The sequence below is a fragment of the Odocoileus virginianus genome, chromosome 6, assembly GCF_023699985.2.
Source record: "Odocoileus virginianus isolate 20LAN1187 ecotype Illinois chromosome 6, Ovbor_1.2, whole genome shotgun sequence".
In the NCBI taxonomy this organism is placed as follows: Eukaryota; Metazoa; Chordata; class Mammalia; order Artiodactyla; family Cervidae; genus Odocoileus; species Odocoileus virginianus.
Window position 1 is genome coordinate 86,435,102 of NC_069679.1, and position 25,357 is coordinate 86,460,458.

At 51.9% G+C, this 25,357-nt stretch overlaps 1 protein-coding gene across 1 annotated transcript in view; it reads right to left on the minus strand.

The window, feature by feature from the left end:
* PTPN21 (protein tyrosine phosphatase non-receptor type 21) overlaps nt 1–25,357 on the minus strand; it is a 75,742-nt gene that overhangs the window by 6,618 nt on the left and 43,767 nt on the right. Inside the window, exons 6-13 of the mRNA XM_070469745.1 lie at nt 24,437–24,507; nt 22,391–22,478; nt 21,902–21,990; nt 19,164–19,251; nt 18,162–18,241; nt 9,689–9,749; nt 9,005–9,089; nt 3,928–5,213 (exon numbers count right to left, since the gene is read on the minus strand). Of these exons, the coding sequence (XP_070325846.1) occupies nt 3,928–5,213; nt 9,005–9,089; nt 9,689–9,749; nt 18,162–18,241; nt 19,164–19,251; nt 21,902–21,990; nt 22,391–22,478; nt 24,437–24,507 (1,848 nt within the window). The remainder of the gene's footprint in view (nt 1–3,927; nt 5,214–9,004; nt 9,090–9,688; nt 9,750–18,161; nt 18,242–19,163; nt 19,252–21,901; nt 21,991–22,390; nt 22,479–24,436; nt 24,508–25,357) is intronic.

A 25,357-nucleotide genomic window follows, 5' to 3' on the forward strand; every position in this document is an offset into this window, starting at 1 on the left:
ATCTCCGTCGTTACACCATGAGAGGGTATGAGAGAGGGCATCCGTGGAACTCTGTCTTCTGAAAACTGGGCTTTCTTCAAGCCAGCAATTTTGCTCTCACAGGCAAAGGAGCCCAAGAATGCCAAGTCCTCTTTAATAGTCTACACCTCCTGGAAAGCCATGGGATATAATTATAATGACGGCAGCCCTACTCTGACAGAAATGGTTTCCTCAGTTCTGTTTCATAAATGAAATCAACTCTACCCCAGCTCTGTCAGCCTCACAGGGAGCCGGAGAGAGAGGCCCACAGACTACCAGGTTCCTGCTCAGGAGACAATGTCATGATTCTCGGGTGTACAGGAAACAGGTAAGCAGCTAACAGTGCGCTGGGGCGGCGGGGGGGGCGGGGGCGCGTTCTGATGTATGACGCTTGCCAGGTTCCAGGGTGCAAATTCTCCCACCACGGCTAAGGTCAATCTGCCTCATGAGAGCCCGGAAATGGAATACTTAGCTCCCTGACAGCCAGAAATGGCCCCTAGCACTTCTCGGCCTGAAAATGCTCCAGCACACGTCCTGGGTGATTGCTAAGGTCAACTGTAAAGCCAGTATTTGAAGGGGCTCATAGTCAAAACTCACCCCAAACACCCCTCACTTAGCTGTCAGAGGTTTTAAATGTACAGGCCGAATGGTGGTTTCTCCTGTGAGAACCACCACGCAAGACTGAGGGTGAAACAAAAACTCTTTATGTAAACACACAAGCATTCAAACCAGTCCACCTCTGCCTGATAGCAATCAAGTCCCTGCAGGTGGAGACGGGTGGAGAACTCCAGAATGTACCTGCTTATCTGCAATTCATTTCACTGTTTTTAGTACTAAACCTCCATAACCATAATTCACATAGTATCTTCATTCGCTTGTGGTCACCATTAAAACAACAAAGGCAACCGGGAGTTACTACAAAGGGGTCAGAGGGGTAGCAGGGGGTTGAACTCCAGCTCTTGGGAAGTCAGTCAGTTAAATGTATGATGCAACCTCACAATAAGTTAAACTTGACTGAGCACTTTCTACGAGCCAGGATCTCACTTTTTTTCCTCCAACAACTCCCTGGGGTTGTCTCAATTACAAATGAAAAAACAGGAGTCAGAGAGATTAAGTTCCTGGTCCAAGGTCATACCAGCTAGCTGCCTCCTTATATATGGTAAACAGGCTCAAAACAATAGAAACCCTGCATTCAAGTCAGTCGTGCTAAAACACTTTCTGAGTCTAACCTTAAGTGGGACCTAACACCGCACCACAGAAGACAGAGGAGGGGTGCCCGTCACGGATGGAGGAGCTGAGGGGCTGGTGTGTGAAGGGCCTGGCCCCCTGGGAGAGAACCAGTGAACAGCACGGTCTGGACTCAGAGCCGATTTCCACTCTCAGGTCCTGTACCTATTCCCAGGCCACGGCTGCCATTCACGTCTTCCCTAAGAACGTTCCTTATTTGAAAAGACCGGGGCGGGGGGTGGGGGTGCTTCCCTGGTGGTTTGGTGGTTTGGAGTCTGCCATGCAGGGGACGCAGGTTTGATCCCTGGTCTGGGAGGATTCCACCTGTCCTGGGGCAACTAAGCTTACACGCCGCAAACAAGGGGAGCAGAAGCATAACTCAGTCCACGGTCTCACTGACACTGTAGGCCTCCAAGTCAAGGAGGGAGGCATCTTGCACCTTTAGAGAACCCAAATCACAGTCCTCAGATTTAGCAGAGCTTGCTGGGCCCATTCAAAAACTACAGGGACAACAGGCTTGAATACTGGACTCTACTCATCTGGGGCCAGACTCAGGCCCCTCGTTAAGAACTAGGCACAGTCCTTGATGCAATCAGTGAAGAGTGTCAACTACCAGAGGGCCGGAGCGACAGGTGAGGACTCAGGCTGAGTTACTCCTTCCAGGAGACACATCCACACCCCGTCCCGCCCTGAATCACCAACACTGGGCCATCCCCTCCGCTTCAGCCGACCTGAGACACTGGCCTTTACTGTAGGCAGCTGAGTAAGAATGCACTCCCAGGAAAAAGTGAAAATCAACTTAGAGAGAGCCCACCTGCCAGGACAGGAAACATGGGGGTCCAGCCCCTGGTCTGGGAAGATCCCACGTGCCTCGAAACAACTAAGGTGCAGCGACTGAGCCTGGGCCACAGCCACAGCCCCGAGGAGCCCCGGCGGAGAGCAGCCTGCCCGCCGCCCCTGGAGAAAGTCCACACGCAGCAACAGAGATCCCGTGCAGCTAAAAGTGAAGTGACTGGTTTTCCAAAACAAACTTACAGTTCAAGACCATTCAAAGAAAACACATTTAAATCCACAGCACTGTTAGTCGTTCGAGTCTGTGTACTCTCATCTATTTCATAACCACTGTTAGGAATTCTCCTCATGCTTATGAAGATGTTTGTGACATCTCAGAGGATCGAATAATACACGAGGCCAGGACCACATTTGCGACGGGCCCGCACGTCTGAGCGTGCTGACCAGCAGAAACAGGAGGCAGAGGCCCGAGCTGCCAGGACACGGGGGTCAATGGCGAGAGCGAATGCAGAGGTTAATGAATCACTCTCACCCGGCAAGAGCCCCGGGCATGGGGAACGGAGGCCTGAGAAAAGCGGAGTCTGAGTCGGGCAGCCAGATGACCCAGAGGGGACATGCGGACATGAAAACGCCACAAATGCCTGGGCAACGCTGGGGGCCTCACAGTGAAAAGGTTTCAGTGGGAAGAGAGAAAACAACAAGGCTGAGACAAGCAATTATTACTTAATAAAATGTGTGTGTGTGTGTTAGTTGCTCAGTTGTGTCCAACTCCTTGCAACCCCAGGGACTGTAGCTCTCCAGGCTCCTCTGTCCATGGGATTATCCAAGCAGGAATACTGGTGTGGAAAGCCATGTCCTTCTCCAGGAGATCTTCCTGACCCAGGGATCAAACCCAGGTCTGCATACAATATTTTAAAATACCCAATACAACCTCAATGCAGAACAGTGTAGAAGAGAGGAGAACCGGTTACAGAGACAAATATGGGTTTAAAATCCGGTCACTCATGAGCTGTGTGACCTTGGGAAAGTTACTGAGTATCTCAGAGTACACCTTCTCATCTGTAGAAACAACAGGCCTGTGTAAAGTGGACACAGTGAAGCAGATGGCCTGCTCCGCTTGCAACAAATGCTCTGGGAACGGCCTTCACCAGCTAGAGATGATGCTATGCTGTTCCCTAGTTTGCTTCAAGTAGATAAGAAAGTGCTTAAATCAGCATGCTTTATCACACCGAGTGTGAAGGAGCTGCATTTTCTACCAGGGACCTTCCTCGGGCTCTCAGCTCACTCAGTCTCTTTTTTAAAGACATCTGGGGTGCTCAGGTGTTTGGTCTTGGCAAACAGCCCAGAATCACCCTCCAGTCCCCAGAGATCACAGCACAGCAGTTTAATCCGCACCCACACAGACCCCACTAAGGACACCTCAGGGGAGCTTCCCTGACCTCACAGGAGCCCCAGGCTGTTTTCACCTGGGGCTCACAAGGCGGTCTTGGCCCAAATCATGAAATCCTCACTTCCTCTTCCCTTGTACCACCTTCGGGAAACTACCCATTCACTGTTTCTCTTCCATTCCACAGAGCCTCCTACATTCACCTTTCCCTCCATCTAAGCCATCATCTCTAGCAATGTCACCAAGATTCTGATCAATCCCCATCATTTCCATAGATAGTCAATCTCAGAGTGTTCCAAAATAAAGCAAAAATGGGGTAAAACGTGTGTGTCTGCTGGGAAACGGGGCTGTTTGAAAGAAGTTCCAAGGAAAAAGCTGAAAACATCAGAAGTCACAGACAAGACGGACAAAGGGCAGACGGTGCAGAGAAGGGCAGGTCTGCAGGGGGCACAGCGCTGCGGGGTGAGGCCCCCCGCGCCCACCCCGCACGGCGCACGGCTCACCCCCAGCGGCGGAAGCCCTTCCACCGCGTTCTTCTTCGCGGAGAGGAGATCAGACGCCGGCCTCTTCTGCAGCGAGTCCCTACGGGCGCGGTACCTGCCCGACGTGGTGAGGTCTGACTCAGATGCAGACGGTGACAACAGCCCGTCCCGCCGGGGCCGCGGGCCCTCCCCGGGCGCAGCGCCCGGGGCCTGGGGCTCCAGGATGTGCAGGGGCCCAGGGGCTGGAGGTGCGGCACGGGGGCCGTCCAGGGGGCGTCCGCTCCGGGAGCCGGGCGGTGGCATAGGCCCCTCCTCGGGGTCCTCGTCCTCATCCTCGTCGCTGCTGTGGATCAGCACGGTGGCGTCGGACAGGGACTTTCCGTGCCCGCCTTGTAGGCTGCCCCGCGGCCCAACGGCGCTGTCCTCCGCCCGCGGCGCCGGGGCCAGCGCGGCCCTCTCCTGCAGCCGCAGGCCCTCGAGGCCGTGCGCCAGGCCGGCCAGCTCGATGCTGTTGCGCTCCTGCAGCCGCGCGCGCCGGGCAGCTGTCAGTGGCTCGCTCACCTCCTGCAAGGAGTGCGCCACCGGCGAGCTGTCCTCCTGGAAGGTCTGCACGGAGTGGTGCACGCGGCGCGTGATGAGGTCGGGGCTGCTGCTGGCGGGCGGCTGGCGGGACAGGTCCGGGGTGCTGTTCGCCGGCCGCGGGTGCGGGTAGGGGGGCGGCGGGCGGTACACCTGCGTCCTCAGGATGCTGGGCGCAGGGCAGTCGCGCGCCTGCAGCTGCGCGTTGGTCAGCTCGGGCACGCTCACGGCGCCCAGCCCCGGGCGCCGCCCGGCCGCCGAGGCGTAGGGGTAGGGCGCCGGGCTGTGGAAGCTGTGGCTGAGGCTGAAGGCGCCGGGGGCCGCGGGCGGGGAGCCTGGGCGCGCGTGCTCTCGGATCTCGGGCTGGCTGTACACCAGGCTGAGATTCCGCAGCGAGCGGCTGTGCCGCTCGGCCGGCGCCAGGCCGCGCTGCAGCTGCTTCATGACCGTCTCGTAGTCGGGGGTCGGGCGGTAGGACGGCGGGATCAGGGCGCTGTGCCGGTGCGAGGGCACGTAGTCGGGTCTCAGGACGTCGCTGCCCGTGATGCTGGGGTTCGAGGAGCCCGGCGAGGGCTGCAGGTAGGGCTGCGGGCTGTTCAAGGAGCTGGTGCTGTGCGCGCTGTACACGCTGCCGTTGCGGACGCGCCCGCCGAGCTCGGCCTGCGCGCGGTCCAGGCTGGTCTGAGAGTGGCAGTAGAAGCCATTCTGGTTGGTCACGAAGAGGTTATCTGCGGGCGGGGGGACAAGACCGTCAGCAGGCACTTTATAAGGAGATTTTTTTCTAAATGTTCTAGATTGGACCAATTACTCAAGACAAACACTGGGACAGCCTGAACGCTGATGACCTCCGCCCTGCGGTTTATGAAACCAGGCTGAAGGGACCCGCCTCTACTCACACCGCCGGACCCTAGACGCGCGGTTTCTGGGCACCTTGCCTCCTCTGGGGTGGTTTTGCCTGCTCTAAGAGCGGGATTCAGGACCTCACACCCAATAAAGAACAGCCAAATCTACGCTCAATATTAAGAGTACAACTGTACCACTAAACACTGCCCTCTTCTGAAAGTCAAGAGCATGTGTTTTACTAAAGACAAAGCAGGCTTTCCAGAACTCTGGGGAGCTGAAAGCAGAAATACCCTTGGGTGTGCAGCCCTGCTGATGCTGAGCGAGTTCAAGCACCGACTGTCTGTAAACATTTCCTGAAATGAAACTCAAGGCGGGTTGTGTAATTCCTCCAGAATAAAGATAACAGGGCAAAGAGTTCAGCAGGATCTAAGCCTCTCGAGGTCCACGAGTGTCACTGGCAGCTGCACACCTCACCAGGGGCCAGAAGCCAAGAAGACCCCCACAAAGACAGCAGCACCTGCCTCAGGCCCCGACCTGAGTAAGACGGGTCACAGCGAGCAGAGTTAGGAGCCTCATCTCTCCACGGAGGCTGCGTGTGCACCTGCTCAGGCTGAAAGGAGGCCTGCTTCTTCAGTCCAGCCTGCAGTTCGCCTGAGAAACTACCCAGGGTGACTTCTAACACATCAATGGAAAGACCGCCAGAGAACAGTTGCCATTGATAAAAAACATTCTTTTTTTCTACTCAAAAGCCTCATGGTGGCTTTATCCAAGGGAACAGGCCAGCGTCTCACGTGTGGTCTCTGTTGGGTGGCATACACAGCCACAATGACACAGGCCTGTCTCCCTGCGGACGCACCGAGCTTATCCTGTTTGGAAAGTGCTCTGAGGCCTGCGTCTGTGGCGCCCCCTCTGCTCACAGCCGTCACCGCTCGCTCAGCCTCACCCCCGCCTGTAGCGTAATACCTGCTGGTCCTGCTCTGCACACCCCCAAACTATCCAATTACCAGTCTGCATGTGTAGAAGACTCTGGGTGCGGTATGTGTAGGGAATGATTACGACCAGACAAATAAAAAGGGAAAGTACAGAAATCACCAGAGCCCAAGGAAGAAGTGTTGCAACTGAAGGAGGGAAGTGTTGCAAGTGAAGGAGCCAGTGTCACAGGAGCCAGGGGTGGGAAGGAGCACTTCCGGCTGGGGCTAAGTGACGGGGTCAGGGACACCTCCGGGACACACGCATGTGGGGCCTGGAGGGCGGGCAGCAGTCGGGCCCCCTGGCTCTGGGCGCTCTCGGGGTGCCCTCCTCCCTGCGGGCAGCACAGCCGCATGTGGAGTCACAGTCCGCGTGAGCAGAGTGTACAGAGGCAGCCCCCTGCCCCTTCCCTGGCCACCCTGGCCACCCGTGCAGACGGAAGGGGCTCCAGCCCAGAGCCCTCCTGCCAGGGCAGCGGGGCAGGTAGCCCGAGGAGGGGTGCACGTGCCCGCAGAAGCCACGGGAGTTTGAGTCTGTGCCCACAGCACAGGCAGTCTGGCGGAAGTGCGTGGGCAGGGGTAGGCAGGAAAAGGACGCGGAGAGTGACAGACCGGGGCGGGCAGCAGGGAGACGGCAGAGACGGCGTAGCTGGAGGAGCCTGGGGCTGGAGAAGGCACGGGACAGGCGGGGCCGTGAGACCTCGAACAGGAGCACTGAGAGACATCTCAGAGGACGCGCAACACTAGACAAGGGATCGACCGGCAGGGAAGTGGGATGAGCGGGACCGCTGAGTGTCAGATGACCCAGGGAGGGTGGGAACTGAGGATGTCAGTCAGCTCCTGTGATGCAGTGACTGATGAGAGGTCTCAAAAAAAAAAACCAGACTGCATTGGCAGGAGCAGACGGATAGGGAGAAGGAGATACAGAACAGATGCTCCATGAAGTTAATCAGAGGCAAGAGGATTTGCAACTGTCTGGGAACTGAAGGCAAAAATGAGAAAAGAAAAATTACAAGCAGTTTGGAATCCCAGTTAACTAGGTGGGCGGGGGCGTGGGCGGGGGCGCAGTGACTTCACCATAAGGAGAAGGGAAGCCGGGGAAGGGACTTTTGGAGCAGGGTGATGAGTGCGACTCCAGGATGTCAAGCCTGCAGCACGCGGTGGCAGCAGAACCAGCGCTCCCACTCAGCCCGAGGTCCTGAGGGCCCCCTGAACGGCCCCCAGCCTGCCGGACAGGGGGCACGTGGGGCCAGAGCTCAGGAGTGAAGGTGGGCTGGAGAACACGGACAGTCCTCCTCACTGAGACCCCAACTGCGGATGAGACGAGATCAACTGGACGCCTGCGGAGGGAGCGGGCCCTGGGCAGACCTTCGGGGCAGGGAACACCAAGGGGGCAGGAGCGGGAGCGGCCAGCGCGCTGGGGTCCGGAGGGAGGGAGGCTGTGCGGGGCCCGGGGACCTGCTCGAGGGCAGCTTGGCGGAGCAGCACAGGCGCGAGGGGAAGGGGGACAGTAAGCAGAAGGGCACACAGGTTATCAGGCTCAGAAGCGGGGAGAAAATGAAAGAAAAGATAGTTCACGCTGCAGTCTGGAGAGAGAGGAAAGACATTAGGATGCTCGCAGATGGAGGAAAAGGGAGGAACAGAGAGGAAATACAGTGCAGAGAAGAGAGATTTTGGGGGGGGGGGGTCACAAAACCGCAGGAGGGCAGCGTGCAAGGAGAAGCCAGTGAAGAAGGTAGAAGTAACATCCTGAGGCGCACACTCTGCAGCCAAATCCATCCCCGAGTTCCCCCGCCCCCACCAGCTCACCGCAGGGAAACTCTCACCAGCAACACGCCACCACCCACCTCCTGGTCCCCTCACATGCCACCCTCCACAGTTCCCTGTGGGTCTGAGTCCAAGCACCTGCTTCGCCATCTGTGCCGGGGCAGTCACCCCCCACCTCCACCCAAGAGCAGGGGCAGCGGCCCCACCTGGGAGCTTGCCGCTCCCCGCCTTCCCAAGTCACCCCTCTTTCCAGAAAGCCTTCCTCAGACGACCCAGCTCACTCTCGTCACAACACGCCTGTTCCCTTTGTACCTAAGTCATCTGTGTACTTGTGTTATCCTCCTGTATCTAAGCTTCTTAAGATGTAGAATTACCTCTCTGCATCCATCTCCCCGCCTTTATAGCAGAGCCTTGTGACACAGTAAAGTAAAATGCTTGTAAAATGAATGCTGGAGATACAGCTTCGGAGGCGCTGTCTTCACATAGCTCAATGTGCCCGTTGTTTAAAGGATAAACATAAATAGAGGAAAATAATCCTTTACAACGGGAAGGTCTCAGGCAGGAAAAAACGCAGAACAAGCCTGGGACCTCTGGGGCTGGAAAGCACAGAAGCGCTCAGAGCCCACGGGGCACATGTTAACAAGACCTGGGAGCCAGCCTGAAGGAGTGCCCATGGGCCAAATTCAGGATCAAATCTGAGCATCAGAATCTGATGCTGCATGTTTTCTACCCATACCCAAACAAAACTGCCTCTAACAGCAGCCTCTCTTATGAATCCAGGCTGGCTATCATCATGACAGTAATTCTGTGAAATTAAATTTTAAGTTATTTGTGTAATAACTTCAGCCAAAAATCTATCCTGGCTTCAAGATCTCCAAGCCTTCACGATTTATTCAAATTATACTAATTTTGTAAGGCATTTCAGAAATGGTGTACTTTACCGAGGGAAGAGGTGTATGGCTCTGTATAATGTCCATTATACTGCAGCTGGGGTGGGGCGGCCATCACATAGGGTTGCGGCTTGGGCTAAGAATCGGAAAGTTGGAAACAGGGTTAAAAGACATTGTCTATGGGATATGTGTAGAACAGTTCTTTTCTGGCTTCTTTCTCTTCATTGAGAAACTTTTGAAGGAGCCTGACGCATTATGTATGAAAAATAAATATCAAGACCCTATAGCTCTTACCCTATCTATCCTTCTCAGGGTTTCCCAGAAAGGCAATGCTAAGTGCTATGCTCTGATACCAGACAGCAGACAGCACAAGAAAGCAGGAGCAGACACAGATTTCCTGAATTCTTATATAAATAATCAATTAGAACAAACTTCTATGTACTATATTTAATCTTATTAGCAAATTTTAAATATCTATTAACTTCTGATTACTCTTGGCTAATAGTCAATGTTTTCAGTATCAAGTTGGACCTAATATTTTAAAATATATAACACAATAAATGTTACATATATAAATATTAGTTTTAAGTTGCAGAAAATCACCATTTCTTTGGTCAAATGTCAGCATACTTCAATGGTTCAGACTAAAAACTAACACTGCTAAAAGTGTATTTTATTAAGGAAGGCAACAGCACTAAACAAAAAAAGGCAATTGTAATTTTCCTTCTTTCTTACCAGAGACATCCTCGAAGAAGACCTCCTCCTAATTGGGTTCACTATGACAGTCTGAGTCTGCCTGTAAAAATAAGACATGTCCTTGAGAAACACATATACACATGCTTATATGCACACAATCTTCCTAAACATGCTAATAAGAAAGTAAAGTGATAAATCTTCCCAAGCGACAAGCTCATCCAATCATCAAACAGAGAAAAGGCAGGCGGTCCCCCAGGCGCACTCCAGGGTCTGAGCCTCGCGGAGCAGCCATCAGTCACCTGGACGAGCCCAGGGCCGGGCAGGAGGAACCGTCCCCGGTCCACGCAGGCAGGCCCTCTGGAGGCAGCAGCAGCGCGGAGGGGGGTGCCAGGCGAGAGGGCCACAGACTCATCCCCAGGGGAGAGTCAGCGCAAATGCCTCTCCTGCGGGCTGGGCTCAGCGCTGACCACCTCCGTTCTCAGTCCTCAGGACTGACGTCAGCTGCCAGCCTCAGAGCCAGAGGCAATGCAGTGCCTTTGACGGACAGCCTGTGAGCCGCGGACCACACATATGATCAAGAGACAAGCTGGGAACTTGGGAAACTTAGCAATATGTGTGTTAGCTGCTCAGTCGTGTCTGCCTCTTTGTGACCCCATGGACTGTAGCCCACCAGGCTTCTCTGTCCATGGGATTCTCCAGACAAGAATACTGGAGTGGGTTGCCATTCCCTTCTCCGTAAGAATAGACATTTCCTCTAAGAAACTAAGGTAGGGAGAGCAAGAGAGCAGGAACATCGGTTCAGTGGGCTGGTGGTAACTCCATTTACTTTCCTCTGCAAGAAACTTCTCTCTGGTTCTAAGTGTACTTTTAAAAAAGCAATGAAAAGTATTCAGGAGTCCTGGCTAACATTATCAGATAATTTGAGATTTTAAGCTACTCAGAGCAAGCTCCATCTCTGAATAAACATAGGTCACAAATAAGAAAAAGAAAATTCCTTTTGTCAGAATCTACCTTTTAAAGATAAAGGCAGGAGTTTTTGTTGTTCATGTGTGTGGTCAGTTTTATTGCAAATAAGATCTAGGAACCTATACACATAGGATTCTTGAGTTTGTTCATGATGCAATTTTGTCAAAGCACTTTTTGAAAAACCTTTGAGCATCTATTCCTGGCCCATAAGCTTATGTGACATGTAATTATAGATTACCAAAAATGTCATCCTTGGTTATAGTGTTCCTAAGGACTAATTACTAGAAAATCCATCACAAAGTGACATTACCTCCATTTAATCAGTACATTTACTATCACAAGCCTCAAGTCTCAAAAATTATTCTCAGCACTGTAACAACAAATTTCATATATTAAATCCCTAAATATTAGCTAATTTATATAAGATTTTTGAGATAAAAGAAAATTACTCCTAATAGGAGCTATCAAGTAGCTGCAACTGCTTTTATGAGTTGACTTTTTTTGATTAAACACTTTTTAAAAAAAACTTCCTTTTATTATCATTGGAACGTATTAAGATTGTTGATGAAGAATAGAGGTCTCTTTCCCAAAGGATGCTCCCATTGTGCCTGTAATTATTACGCAACAAAAATAAAATGGATGTCAATTCCATTAGATTGCAAAAATACCCACATCAGTTGGTAAAACATTATTAGTAAAGTCAGGAGGGTGTATCTGAGCCTTTTCCCCCCTTATTTATTTTTAATTGAAGGACAATTACAATATTGTGATGGTTTCCGCCATACGTCAACATGGGTCAGACACAGGTGCACACATGTCCCCTCGCTCAGGAGCCTCCCGCCCCTCTAGGTTGTCACAAAGCGCCGGTCTGAGTTCCCTGAGTCAGAGCAGACCCCCCCCCCCGGCTGTCTGTTTCACAGGTTAGCTCTTTCTGAAAACGCTCCTTCGCTGCACGGTATTGCTGTTTAGTTGCTAAGGCCTGTCTGACACTTTGCCCCATGGACTGCAGCCCTCCAGGTACAGACATCAAGCCTTCTGCATTGGCAGGCTGGGTCCTTTAGCCCCAAGCCAACAGGGTTGGCTCCTTAACTGCATGTTCATATATTCCTCAGCTGAGAATCCAGGATTTGAAGACACTGCATTCTGTAGCCTCGAGGTTTACCTTCCCTTTACTCTCCATCGTCAGGGCTAGGTTCAGGCCATGCTAGTTGGCCTCTGAAGTTTATATGTAGTCCAGAGACTCACTAAATTGACTAAACCTTTAAAGGACTACAAATTCAAAATGCAGAGATGAGGGAAAAGGCCGTTGATAGGATCTTTCGACAAGGTGTCCAGAGTTGCCCAGCCGGACACAAAAACAAGCCCAAGGATGTGAGCTTAGGAGCAGAGGCAGCACCCCACACAGGAGTCTATTCTGGTACCTTGCTGGCGGCCCCCAGGATGGAGGCGGCACCGCAGAGGCCACTTCTGCTAAAAACAAACCAGGACGTCTGCCTCCTGCCCAGCTGACATAGGCAGCCTCTCCATCGGGTCTACATATTCTAACCTTCTCTTTCTTCTTGCCAAAATCCTTGTCAATGCAGTTTTCTAGGAGACCAGCTAAACTTAGTACACAGGAGAGAACGGTTAACAGTTGGTAGTGTTTGGGGGCAGTTACTATGCTGGTGGGTGCTTCTAAAAAATGAGACAACTAAAGACCTTGGGGGGGGGGGGGGAATCACTGCAATGTGTGTATTGGAGAAGACACAGTGAGAAAAGGCTGTTAGCCCAAGTAAAACAAATGATATTACCTACTGAAACAGTGTGAAAGGCTATACACGATTACCTCGGGGAATCCAAACACCAACTCCGAGAAGGAGGCTGGTTATTATCCTGATTTTACAGATAAGGAAACTGATACTTAGATTAACTAAACTGCTCCTGGTCACATGGCAAATAAGCAGAACTGGCATTAGAATCAGGCGGGTCTGTCAGATTCCTGAGCACACACTCCTAAAAGCCTGATTACCTGTCTGACGCCCCCCACCCCAACAGATCACAAGGGCTCCAAAGAGGCAAAGGACACACCACCACACCACTGGTGCACGGCATACAAGGAAGGCGCCAAACGTGTGAATGAACAGTGAATGACACAGTGATGGAGGACAAAAACGGACACTTGTGGCTGAGCACTGACCATCTGGGCTTCCCTGAGGCTCAGCTGGTAAAGAATCCACCTGCAGTCCCAGAGACCCTGGCTCAACCCCTGGGTCAGGAAGATCCCCTGGAGAAGGGATAGGCTGCCCACTCCAGTATTCTTGGGCTTCCCTGACAGCTCAGCTGGTAAAGAATCTGCCTGCAATGCGGGAGACCTGGGTTCAATCCCTGGCTTGGGAAGATCCCCTGGAGAAGGAATAGGCTGCCCACTCCAGTATCTTGGGCTTCTCTTGTGGCTCAGCTGGTAAAGAATCTGCCTGCAATGCAGAAAACCGAGGTTTGGTCCCCGGGTCAGGAAGATTCCCTGGAGAAGGAAATAGCCACCCACTCCAGTGCTCTTGCCTGGAGAATTCCAAGGACAGAGGAGTGGGACAGGCTGCAGTCCACAGAATCGCAGAGTCAGATACGACTGCAACTAAGTTTCACTTTCACTTACAATTTACACTTTGAGCTGTAAAGACAGTGAATTTCTAAGAGCCGACTTTTGCTTTGTACACTTTCTTTCTTGTATATTTCCAGCTATAGAGGAGTGAGATTCTGATGCACAAAAAATATATTGGGTAGTGGAAATACCCAGAAAATGTTGATCTCAGTGACTTTCCTTAATGGGACAGGGGCTTTCTCATCTTCCAGGCTTCTCACAGTGTCTTCAAAAACCCTGCAGCAGGTCTAGAAGAAGGGGGACAGCCCCAGCTCCCTCTGGGCAGGGCCAGTCCATCTCCTGATGACAGAAGTCTCCAGAACAGACTAGCTGCTGTATTTGGCGGCAGCCCTAAACTGCAGGAACACTCGCCAATGCTGACAAGGCTGAGCAAGCAGCCCACGGGTGACAGGAATTCAAGCTCCCCTCTAGAGAAAGTCAGTGGAAACTTCTACCGCTCGGCTTTGTAGGTTGGGGGACAGCACCCCACCTCTCCCCAGAGAGGAGAGAGAAGAGCTCCCCACACACCAAGAACCCGCTCAAGGTTCTGTTCCCCTCCGATTCTTCTCGTGCAAATTCAACAGGTCAATGATAGCATGACTGGGTCTGGGGCTTGGGGTGGCAGAGAAGGGGAGAGCAGTCATTTGACCTAAGAAACTGTCATGACCTCATTTAAGTCCTATTCCAACTCTGAAGAAATGTCAAATAAAACTCACATTATCCTCATGCTATAAATTAAAAGAGCAAAGAGAGAATTTCCCTGGTGGTCCAGTGGCTAAGACACTGTGCTCCCAACACAGGAGACCCGGGCTCCACCCCTGGTCGGGGAACTGAGACCCCACATGTCACGGGGCAACTGAGTCCAAGTGCTGCAGCAAGGGGAGCCCGCGCACTGCGACAAAGACCAAGCACAGCCAAAAATAATGATTCATCTTCTTCACCCGGGGGACAAGTGCTATATTCACTTCTAGAATGAAGTGGGTCTCTCCCACCATAAATTATTTCATAGGAATAGTTCATGAAAATGGACTTCCATGATTTAACACCTACGGAAATTAAAAGCAAAATGTAAAAAAGAGCCCTTTACATATAATTCTTTCATTTTTAAAATACTCATTTTCCTTATACAAATGTAATATATGCAACTGAGGATCTAATGTAAGTGTGGTTTTATTTATATTTGGCAATAAATAGCAGTTATTACCAAAAAAATGAGCTTTATAAGAGTGAGTCACTTACCAGACACACACACACAAATTATTTATTTTCCCTCTGAACTTTAAAACCATTACCAACGGGTGATTTGCCGAAAAACTCTTTTAAAAATGTATTAACCACCAACCAATAGGGATGCCTACTGGAAAAAGATTCTATCCTATGGTTTATTCCAAATGACTGACATTACCAAGTGGCGATTTGCCAAGAAACTCTTTAAAAAGGTATTAACCACCAATAGGGATGCCTACTAGAAAAAGATTCTATCTTATGGTTTATTTCAAATGACTGATTCTCCATTCACTTCCAAGAAAAAAAAAGTGAACTGAGGAAATGATGGCTCATTATTACGAATACTCTGAAACTTATGAAAGGCTTTCAATCTACGAAAGGGCTGTGGCCCGGCAGACCGCACAGGTGCTGCTCTGAGCAGAACACACGCGTCTGCAGAGAAAGCACTCTGCCACCCACCGGGTAACAGGTCGGTGCGGAGGGGCCCCACGCGCCGCCGCCCGGACGCCGGCGCCGCGGAGCCCGCCGCGAGGGGGCGCCCTCCTCACACAAAGGCGCCGGGACCCCCGAGCCCGGCAGCCGGCAGAGGCGGCGTCCGCCACTCGGGAAGGGCAGCCGCTGCGCCTGGCGGTTCGCGTTTCCCCGCGGCCCCAGCGGCAGAGGCGGCGGGACTCATCTCATATGAAAGGACGGTGGAGGGAGCGGGGTCGGCGGGAGCCTGGGGCCTCAGGGCTAATTGCTGGATGGTCCACCCCAGCGGACGTCTTTCCCGGCCCCAAGCCGGGCCAGCCTCTTCCTCTGCTCGGCGGCTCCTTCACACTGGGGCCATGAACAGAAGACCGCCTCTCCTTTCCGGGCCCTTAAGTACAGACGTCCTTCCGTCAGGAATGAAAGGACGGCTCGTCCCCAAGACTCCCTGGGTCTGGTTCAGGCTCGTCCCTCGGAAGCCGGCCCCGACCCCGCCGGACGCCCGGGCTCTGCGCCCTCAGCCCCGGTGGGGCGGACGGACGGGCCGTGTTCCCGTCAGGACAGCCGGCCCGCAAGGCTCGGCCCAGGCAGGGCCCACGGCCCGGACTCCCCACTCTGCCCCCAGCTCCCAGCCCTACCGCGACTCCGCGCTGGTCTAATCTGCACAGCGCCCCTGTGAATGGGCACCAGGGCTGTACAAACGGGCTGCTGTGCAGACGGGAGACGAAGGCGAGCCACATGACGCCTGACACAGAGGAAGCGCCGACTGAATCACGGTGATAAACGGCAGGAGAAAGCAGCACTCAGACGGAACGGGACAGACTGAACGCGCGTGAACGCGCGGCGGGCCCGGGGAGCAGCGCTCAATCTGGATCTAGTGGAATGAGGGGCAGCCCACTGGAGGAGACGAGGACGGAGCCTGGCGAAGGCCCGGGGCCGCGAGAGACACCCGCAGGGCAGGGACCGAGGCTCAGCGGGGCACTGGGCCCGGAGAAGGCGGGCTGGAGGGGAAGACAGCCCAGACATGGTCCTGAGAGATGGCTGAGAGCAGAGCTGCATCTTTTGGCTCATCGGTTCAGGAGACTGCGCAGAGCAGGCGCAACAGGGCCACCGGCCGGCTAGCAGCCGGCTAGTGAGCCGGAGCAGAGGGCAGGGCTTCAAGAACAGGGGTGGGGAAGGAGCGGAACCGTTCTGGTTCACGTGGCCTTCTGCCGGGAAGCCTCTCGGAGCCTTCTCCTAAGGGCTCTGACAGCACCACAGACATCCCGGGGCAGGGGCGTAACACTCGCTTCTCCAGGTTCACTCGGCAAATTCGTCAAGGCCTGCGGGGACCGAGGCCCTTGCTCGGCACCCGGAATACAGAGGTTAACAAGAGGGGAGAGGTCTGGGCTCTCTGGCCAGTGCCGCAGGGGGATGGCTGGGATGGGATGCAGACAGCAAACAGGGAGGGGATTACCCAGATCTAGGGGCTGCAGGCCATGATGGGGAAACAGGATGGCGGGCTAAAGGGAAAGGGATAGCAGATGGAGACGGGTGCACGGAGTGGTCAAGAACCGCCTCTCTGGGCCTTCCCCGGGGGGCCCGTGGCTGAGACTCTGCACTTAACAATGCAGGGGGCTTGGGTTCGATCCCGGTCAGAACTAGATCCCACATGCCACAACTAAGACCCGGCACAGCCAGATAAATAAATACTGAAAAAAAACAAACCACGCTTCACTGACGAAGGGCACTTCCGAGGACCCCTCTGCAATGAGGGCCAGTAGTGAAGACTGCGGAGGAGGGGGTCGGACGCCGAGGACACCAGTGTGGCTGGAGTGGGGTGAGCAGGGAGGAGGGAAAGGGAAGCGTGGGACCTGGCAAGCGCAGAGCACAGGCGGCTTTGCGCTTCCAAGGACAGAGTCGGTGCAGGCCTCGGGGAGTGTGGGAGGACTCCGGCCGACGATGGCGAGTCGGCTACAGTCAGGGAGGCCCAGAAACACTCAGAGAGCTACGGCAGTGCTCCAGGTGAGAACCGGAGCAGCCGGCACCAAGTTGCCCGCTGAAGGAGTGGTCAGGATGGCCCGATTTAGATATATTTTGAAGGCACAGAGTTCGCAGGGCCTGCTGATGAACTGCACATCGGATGAAGAGAAGCATGGACTGAGGAGGTCTAGCCCTGGGGCCCGGTGACTATGCTGTGCCACCGCCTCAGGAGACAGGCCGGAGCAGAAGCCGCAGACTCGGGGCAGGAAGGCGAGAAGCGGGCTGAGTCTGGCTTTAGGCGTCTTATCGAATCGGAGAACCTGCGAGGCACCCAAGTGGAGATGCCAAGGAGGCAGTCGTGTGTGCAAGTCAAGAGCTGGCGGCAAGACAGGCTAGAAACGAAGTCAAGCGCGCTGTCGGTATAGATGCTGCTACGAAGCCTGGGTCAAGCCGAATCCCCTAGAGAGTAAGTGCAGATGATAAGAGGTCCGGGGGTGAAACCGCCAAGGTGACGGAGAAGACACAGCCTCAGAAAGAGGAAAAGCAGGAGAAGGGGGTCCTGCCCCCCAGGCAGCCAAGGAGGGGCACTGGGGTGCAGGCAGGAAGGGACAGGCAGAGGTTTGGTGCTGCCCGGCACTCAAGTGAAGAGCTCTTCAGATCCACTGGGCGAAGGTCGCCATCACCCCAACAAGCGGCATCAGTGATGTGGGGGCTTAAGGGAAACAGGGTGGGAGGAAGGAGACAGCGAGCGAGATGATGCAACTCTTTCGAAGAGAAAAGAAGATACAGCACCGTGGCTACAGGGATGTGGAAACGGAAAGTGTTAAGAGGTAAAATGTGACAGCATGTTTGCGTCCTGACAGGAATGACCCAGCAGAAAACAGTAAACCCATGGGGGCGAGGAAAAATGTAAGAAGGGGTATAAATTCTTCAAATGGCTGGAAGAGCTGCATGAGCTTTTATGACTCAAAGTGTTGATTAAAAAAAAAAATTTTTTTTTCCTTTTAGCTTTCAAGAACTAGAATAATTCTGTTACTAGTTGAAAGAAATCTTAGAAGCCTATTTGTAGATACTAGAAGTTGGTCCAAAGCTAAAATGAAAAATAACTGAGAAATAAAATTTTAACATACAAAAGCAAAGAGATGATTATAAAAATGTCATTCAAGTTATTTTCTTAAAAAAAATTTGCCCTTTATATATGATACCCTATAGCTCAAGATGAAAACTTCTAAGGTCATCATTTTCCAGTATCCATGGGCAAGGTATACTTACAGGCTGCACTGATTTAGTCTGTAGAATTTATGTCTCGCTACACAGAGTCTCCATACGTATTTTGCTGTTTCCATGTCTTCCTAGTAAACAAAAGACGCACAAAGTAAAGCAAAGCACATCTACAACTTGATACAGACCTTATCTGAGAACAAGACAGAAATGGGTGACATGGTATATCAAAGTCACATCTAACACACTGTGACTTGCATTTTCTACCACTGCACCCCTCATATGAATGTTGTAATTAGGGTTCAAATTACAAAAACCAACAAAAAGCTCTCAATAGTATGATTCTTATATTAACAGTTTCCAGATGACTCAGAAATTTTTAAATTATGTCATTTACAGAAAATGTCATCTTGTATTATTACCCAAAGATGTTACTAAACAAAACATTACTATTATTGACAAATAGATACTCAAGGACATTTTTAAATGAAGTGACTCACAGACTCATGGCTTTCATCTAGAGAGTAAAGGTAACTGTGAAACAGTGTTTCCACAGAGCTATTCACTTATCAGTGGGAGCCAAGATGCCAGGGTTTCCTGTCTTCCCTACTTGTGCTCAGGCGTACTTAGTCGCTTCAGTCGTGTCCGACTCTTGCGACCCCATGGACCGTAACCCACCAGGCTCCTCTGTCCATGGGATTCTCCAGGCGAGAATACTGGAGTGGATTGCTATGCCCTCCTGCAAGGGATCGTTTCGACCCAGGAATCGAACCCCGTATCCTGCACTGCAGGCAGATTCTTTATAGCTGAGCCTATGTATGTAATTTAAAGGTCATCATAATCAGACAGTATTTATCCAAAGACTCAATTCACTCAACAGTATTTACTCAGCAACTTTGCTAAGTGCGATTATGCAAAATGTTATAAAGAATAAAATTTTATGTTTTATAAACTATGAAAAGCTATCATTTTAAAGCTACTCCCCCAAACATACACACAGAAATGTTAACTTTTAGGAAAAACAGTCCAGGCAGGTTCTTAACGTCTACTCACAGTTTGAAACTGGATGGTCTCCTCTTTATTTGCCAGCTCTAACGCAAAAAAGGACTTATTATGGGACATGTTAGCAATATCATGCCACCTGGAGAACAACAAGCAGAAAATGGCTGTAAGAGCACTCAGGTTTTAACTAAGAGACGGAAGATATGATTTTTTTCCTTCTTGAGCTTATGTATAACCTATTATTTGTTATCATTTTAGGAAGAAAACAGGGCTTTAATCGGCTGGCCTGCATTTTATAATGGAAGTGACAACAGGGAGGTACGAAAAGTAATGCCAGCATAATAACACAGAGGCAGAGTACTCAAAACTGTGAACTCGGGGACTTCCCTGGGGGTCCAGTGGTTGAGATCCCGCGCTTCCAATGCAGGCGGAGAGGCTCTGATCCCTGGTCAGGAAACTAGGATCCCACATGCCGCACGGCTGGGCCAAAATAAATACATATAAATGGGAACTCTACTCAGCCTCGTTTGCTGGACTAGTTTGATCAAACATCCCACTCTCAGCCACCAATGCTCCTTCGTTCATTCAACAAACGCCTTAGAGGGCACCCACCGTGACGATAGCAGGGACCCTGTGTTTGGTCCTGGGGTACAGAGATGGGTGAGGGGCAGTGATGCCCTCAGCAGGGCTCTGGTGGGGGTGGGGCGGGTGTACAGAGATGGGTGAGCGGCAGTGATGCCCTCAGCGGGGCTCTGGTGGGGGTGGGGTGGGGGTACAGAGGTGGGTGAGGGGCAGTGATGCCCTCAGCAGGGCTCTGGTGGGGCTAGGGCGGGTGTACGGAGGTGGGTGAGCGGCAGTGATGCCCTCAGCGGGGCTCTGGTGGGGGTGGGGCGGGGGTACAGAGGTGGGTGAGGGGCAGTGATGCCCTCAGCGGGGCTCCGGTGGGGGTGGGGTGGGGGTACAGAGGTGGGTGAGCGGCAGTGATGCCCGCAGCAGGGCTCCGGTGGGGGTGGGGTGGGGGTACAGAGGTGGGTGAGCGGCAGTGATGCCCTCAGCGGGGCTCCGGTGGGGGTGGGGCGGGTGGCGAGCATAGGACCAAACAAGCACCCCTGCCTTCCGGTTCACAGGGCAAAATAAGACACAGAGGCAGAGCGGAGATGCTCTAAAAAGCTGGCGAAGCAGGGCAAACAGCAAGTTCAGATGCTGCGAACCCAAAGAGTGAGCTACTCTGGGGGTGTTCACCAGGATTCAGACCTCAACTCTGAACTTTCTAACTGCGTGTATTTTACCATGTTAAGGTTTTATATATTAATATTTCATGACACACTATATAATTTTTACAAAGGGAAAAACAGGTCTGGAAGAAAAAATTTTACCCCTTTATCCTTCTCCATCTTATTAAATTTATTGAAATAAATAAAATTCATTCACAATAACTTGGTACTTCATTGCTTTTGTTTTTTAGTTTTCTGAATACACTGCGTACAGAGCATGTGGGATCTTAGTTCCCTGACCAGGGATCAAACCCAAGCCCCATGCGTTGGAAGCACAGAGTCTTGACCACTGGACTGCCAGGAAGTCTGTAATTGCTAAACCTAAAGATTATGAGTGTCATATTAAAGAAGGCATTTTAGAATTTCCTATCCAGTGAGATAAAGGAAGCCCGTGGGGATGTCTCCCATGTTCCTGTGACCTTTCGAGCAATGTCGGCGTCCTGCCCTTCGGTGCCAGCCAGACCCATCTCTGCCCACTGCCCTGCAACTGAGCATGCTGTGGAGACAGTGAGCAGCCTGGCGACCTGAGAGCGACTGCCCTCGGGAGCCACCGAGCCAGGGCAGGGCGGTCCAGGAGCGGGGACCTGTCCCCAGGCCGGCACACACTCCACGGTCACAATCCCCAGGGAGAATTCAGGCCCCCAGAGGCAGGAAAGCAAAGGAAGGGAAGAGACACAGAATACTGAGAAGGGAACTGCCATCACCTGAAATCCCACTGCTGCCAGCCAGCCTCGCCACTGCTATCTGTCCTCCCTGTCCTCCTGGCCGGGCTACATTCTAAGAGCTCCACAAATGAAGGGTACCACTCTTTTTATAACCAACAGAAGAAAAATCTACATTACAAAAAGTGTTTAGGTGTTGGTATTTTAGGAATTTTGGTACCAACTAGAATCAGGGAAAGCCTAGATTTCCCACGAGAAATAGCCCGGGGAAACTAGAGTGCAAATGAAAAATGCACTGCTCACTCACATTCGTGTGTGTGCATTTGTTCAGCCCCACGGGGGTGAATTTTGTTTCTTTCCCGTAAGGCTGGGGTACAGTGGGCATCAGGGACTTAATTCTGAACCTGATAAAACGTGTTTCTAAGGGCACAGTGCCCTCACCTGCCAGGAAATCATCCTAACACACAAGCCTCAGCTACAGAGGAGAAAAGTCAGATTCTGTTTTTGAAATCGATTGGGATCTAAACCCTGAAATAAATACTCATACTTTACACAGAAAAAAAAAAAGAAAAATTCACACACCAAGATAAAGAATGGCCTCCATATGGTAAGAAAAGGGTCACACGTTTTTAAACATTTCATAAGCGGGCCACCATTATAAACACTGCAATTTAGTTTTGAAGTAAGTATCTTATAACTATTGCAGTCAGGTGCAATTTTATTCTAAGAAAGGCACATTTCCATGTCCTGGTGAGCCCTTGGGAGACACTTACTTGCGAGCAATACAATTAGCACAGACACTAAAACGCAATCACGCACAGGAGCCACAGAAGGTGCACAGAAGGAAGAGTACCTGAACACCGCAGGAGGCCGCCCACTCTTGTGCTTCACAAAGACGCCTTCGAGACACGCTCCGATGGATATGTCGCTGCCTTGGCTGTCCTAGGAGGAGAAAGCGGACAAGGAAACACTGGGGGGGGCAGAGACACGGGGGCCACCGGGTCCCCACCCACCCCCACTCGTGGGGCCCACATGGAGAAGGCTTGGGAGACCTCCACCGAGGGGGCAAGTCTGCAAGGTGTAAGTGCGTCGCCTTTTACCACACACGAAAATAGAGCTGGGCTCCTTGAGGAATTCTATTTCAAGAGTGATTCCAAGAACAGACGACAGAACAGGAACACCCGTTTCGTGAGAAAACTTTGGCCACGAGGACCTCAGCTTTCACATTTCCAAACGTCCGCACATCTCCGGCCTTCGAGCCGCGCAGCATCCCTGGCCTTCCCTGCTGACCTGCTGGAACAGCTCGGGCGCCCTCTGGAGGCCCGTCTTCGGCCTCGCTTACCTTGGCAGGGTAGCTCTCTTCCCCATAGCCGTCCATTCTCTCCACCTCCTGCATGTAGAGCATCTCCGCGTCAGGAGCTGAGAGACCCCTGCAACCCGAGAGATGTCAGACTGTTCACAAACTAAAAAACTTCAGAAGAGCTTGTTTGTGAAACACTACATCTCAATCGAGCATAAAACGTTAGAAACATTTAACAGGTTTCTAAGCATCTGTGATTAGTTGTATCAGTCCATCAGTATTTACTGAAAATCAACTACATGCAAGAGCGCTGTGCTGAATGCTGAGGGTTAGTTATGTGAGGTCCAACCCCTTGGCCTTTGGGCAGGCAAGGGGAAATGCAGGAAGTAAAGCAACCTCCTAAGAAACCTTCAGTGGAAGCTAGACTTCTCCCTAAACCACCGAAGTGTCAGACAGTACTAAGCACTGTGTGCTAAACGCCACACGGCGGGGCGAGTAAGGGGCAGCAGCTGGAGATCCTTTCTGGCTCTGGTGACGGCGTGACGAGGGTGGGCAGGTAGGCGGGAAGGCAGCGCGGGCAGAGAAGGAGCCCACAGCAGGGACACCTCCTCTCCAACCTCACCTGCTGCTGCTCCACACACCCACACGGTACACCCACCGCGACCACCCCGGGCTCCGTGTATCTCTGAATATACCACGCTCCCTTGTGCCTCCGAGCCTTTGCATGTGCTGATCATGCTTCCTGGTCTAACTATCACCTGCCTGCACACCTGGTCAACCCCTGACACCCATCAAGACTCAGCCTGCGCACCCTCTCGGTCACCTTCTGGGACTGCCCTGCTCTACACAGACCCACCACCTCCTGTGCGCGCCTCTCCCCGGCGCTCACGATGATCACTATTAGCTGCTATTACAGGGGGCTGAACTGCCTACCCCTTAAGACTCTGGCAGGTCACGGTTCTATTTATCTTTGTGCCACAGCATTGAGCACTCTGCCTCATAACAGAAGAGCAGCACTAAATTATCTCTTAAGGAGATGCACAGATGGATGAATGAAAGTAACAAACGATAGAGCAAGGTGTGCCCGAAGGATTAATTATGCTGAAAAAAAACGGGTTCATTCGGACAGCAGAAGATAAAGCTGGAATGGCAGGATTGAACCAATTTGTGAGAAGCCTTTAATCCCAGGGGTGATGAACTCAGGCTGGTGGAAAGCAAGAAGATTCATGAACACTTGAGGAGAGGAGGGGTGACAGCCGAAAGAGCTATTTTAGGAGAATTAATGTTTTGTGAGTGACTGTCTGGATTTGAGTGGGGACAGACTAAAGGCAGAAGGTAATTTTTAATAGGAAGGGGTGAACAACAGGTTATAATGAGACAGCCCTGAGTTCACACCCCACCTCTGCCACATGTAACTCTGGGCAAGTTACTTATAGTCCATGTGAACTTGATTTTCCCGTCTGTAAGGAGATAATAACATCTACCTTAAAGAGTGGTTACGAAGAATTTAATGATACACAAAGTACTTGGAACTGAGTGGTACTTGGTTTAGCATAAAACCTAGTGTTCTCAAGGACAGGAATTTCAGACAGCACATGCAGCTTCACTCTCAGAGACCAGGATCTGCCCAGAAGCAGGGGTCAGAGCAACAAGCCCACTGTTCTCAGCACAGCCTGCCTAGAGGACAGGGAGATGGCTTCCAAAGGTGGGTGGCGAAGCTGGGGGTGGGGCTGACCCAAAACATCACATCTGCCACAAAGGAAAACAAATCTCTCTAATCTTGCATTAACCTACACAGAGCCGGGCCACCGCCCACACCTTCAACATGTGGGAGGAAGAACGGGCAGCCTTCAGGGACTGGCTGCTTTCAGCTTCCTCAGTTTCACCAGTGATACAACATGAATAATAGACGGGTTAATGTGGGGAAGTGCTTGGAAGAGCGCTTGGAGGCGGCTAGAGCTCTGCCCAGGTGGGCTCCTGGGAACTGGCGGCAGGCGCAGCACTAAAGGTCCGCATTTAACGCTGGCAGCGCGTGGGCCCAACTCAAACAGGCACGAGTCCCACACTGTTCCCACTTCTCAGCGTTACCTGTACTTCTGATGCAGTAAGGCCACTTTTTGGGTTGCTTCTTCCAACACTTTTTCATCTTGTAACCACTCCTGGGAAAAACACACGGCAGTTAGTATGGGAACAAATCACTCATATTTCTTAGGAGGAATCCATGCTACTGTTATTGACTCTTGTCCCCAGCAGGCAAAACCAGGGCTCGAATCAATATCTGAGAGCTTCACTAAAGGACATAATCATGACCTTCCTGAGAATTAAGTGGCTTCTGCTCAAAAGCCAAAACACTTGCCCTGCCTTCTCAGTTCATCCCAGAGAAACTTGCTGTTGTTGTCTAGTTGCTCAGTCGTGTCCGACTCTTTTCGACCCCATGGACTGTAGCCCGCCAGGCTCCGCTGTCCATGGGATTTCCCAGGCAAGAATACTAGAGTGGGTTGCCATTTCCTTCTCCAGGGGATCTTCCCAATCCAGGGATCGAACCCATGTCTCCTGCTTGGCAGGTGGATTCTTTTCCACTGGGCCACCTGAGAAGCCCCCAGAGAGAGTTACAGATAGGTTATTTCTGGTGGTTAACATTCATCAGCCAGTTCCAAGCCCAGCACATAACACCATCTCATGCACTCCCTGGCTGGCTGGGTAGACAATCAGAACAGCACACCACTTCCTACAGTTGTTGCAACACAGTTTCCCTGTCAATTCCACCAGTATTGACTTTAAAAAGTAGAAAGCTGGGTCTTTTTGTCATCTACTCTTTAAATTGCTGATGAGAAATGATATTCACTTCAGCATAACTCTGTGAGGTTTCAAGTTTTTGGTTAAAATCAAAACCTCTGTGGTTCCTCAGAAGCTGGAAATGAGTGCCTCTCTTTAGACTCACATTCGAACACAAAATGAATTTCTCTGTCTACAGCCCCGCGGCCAGACCCTTCTGCTTCTGTGCTTTTA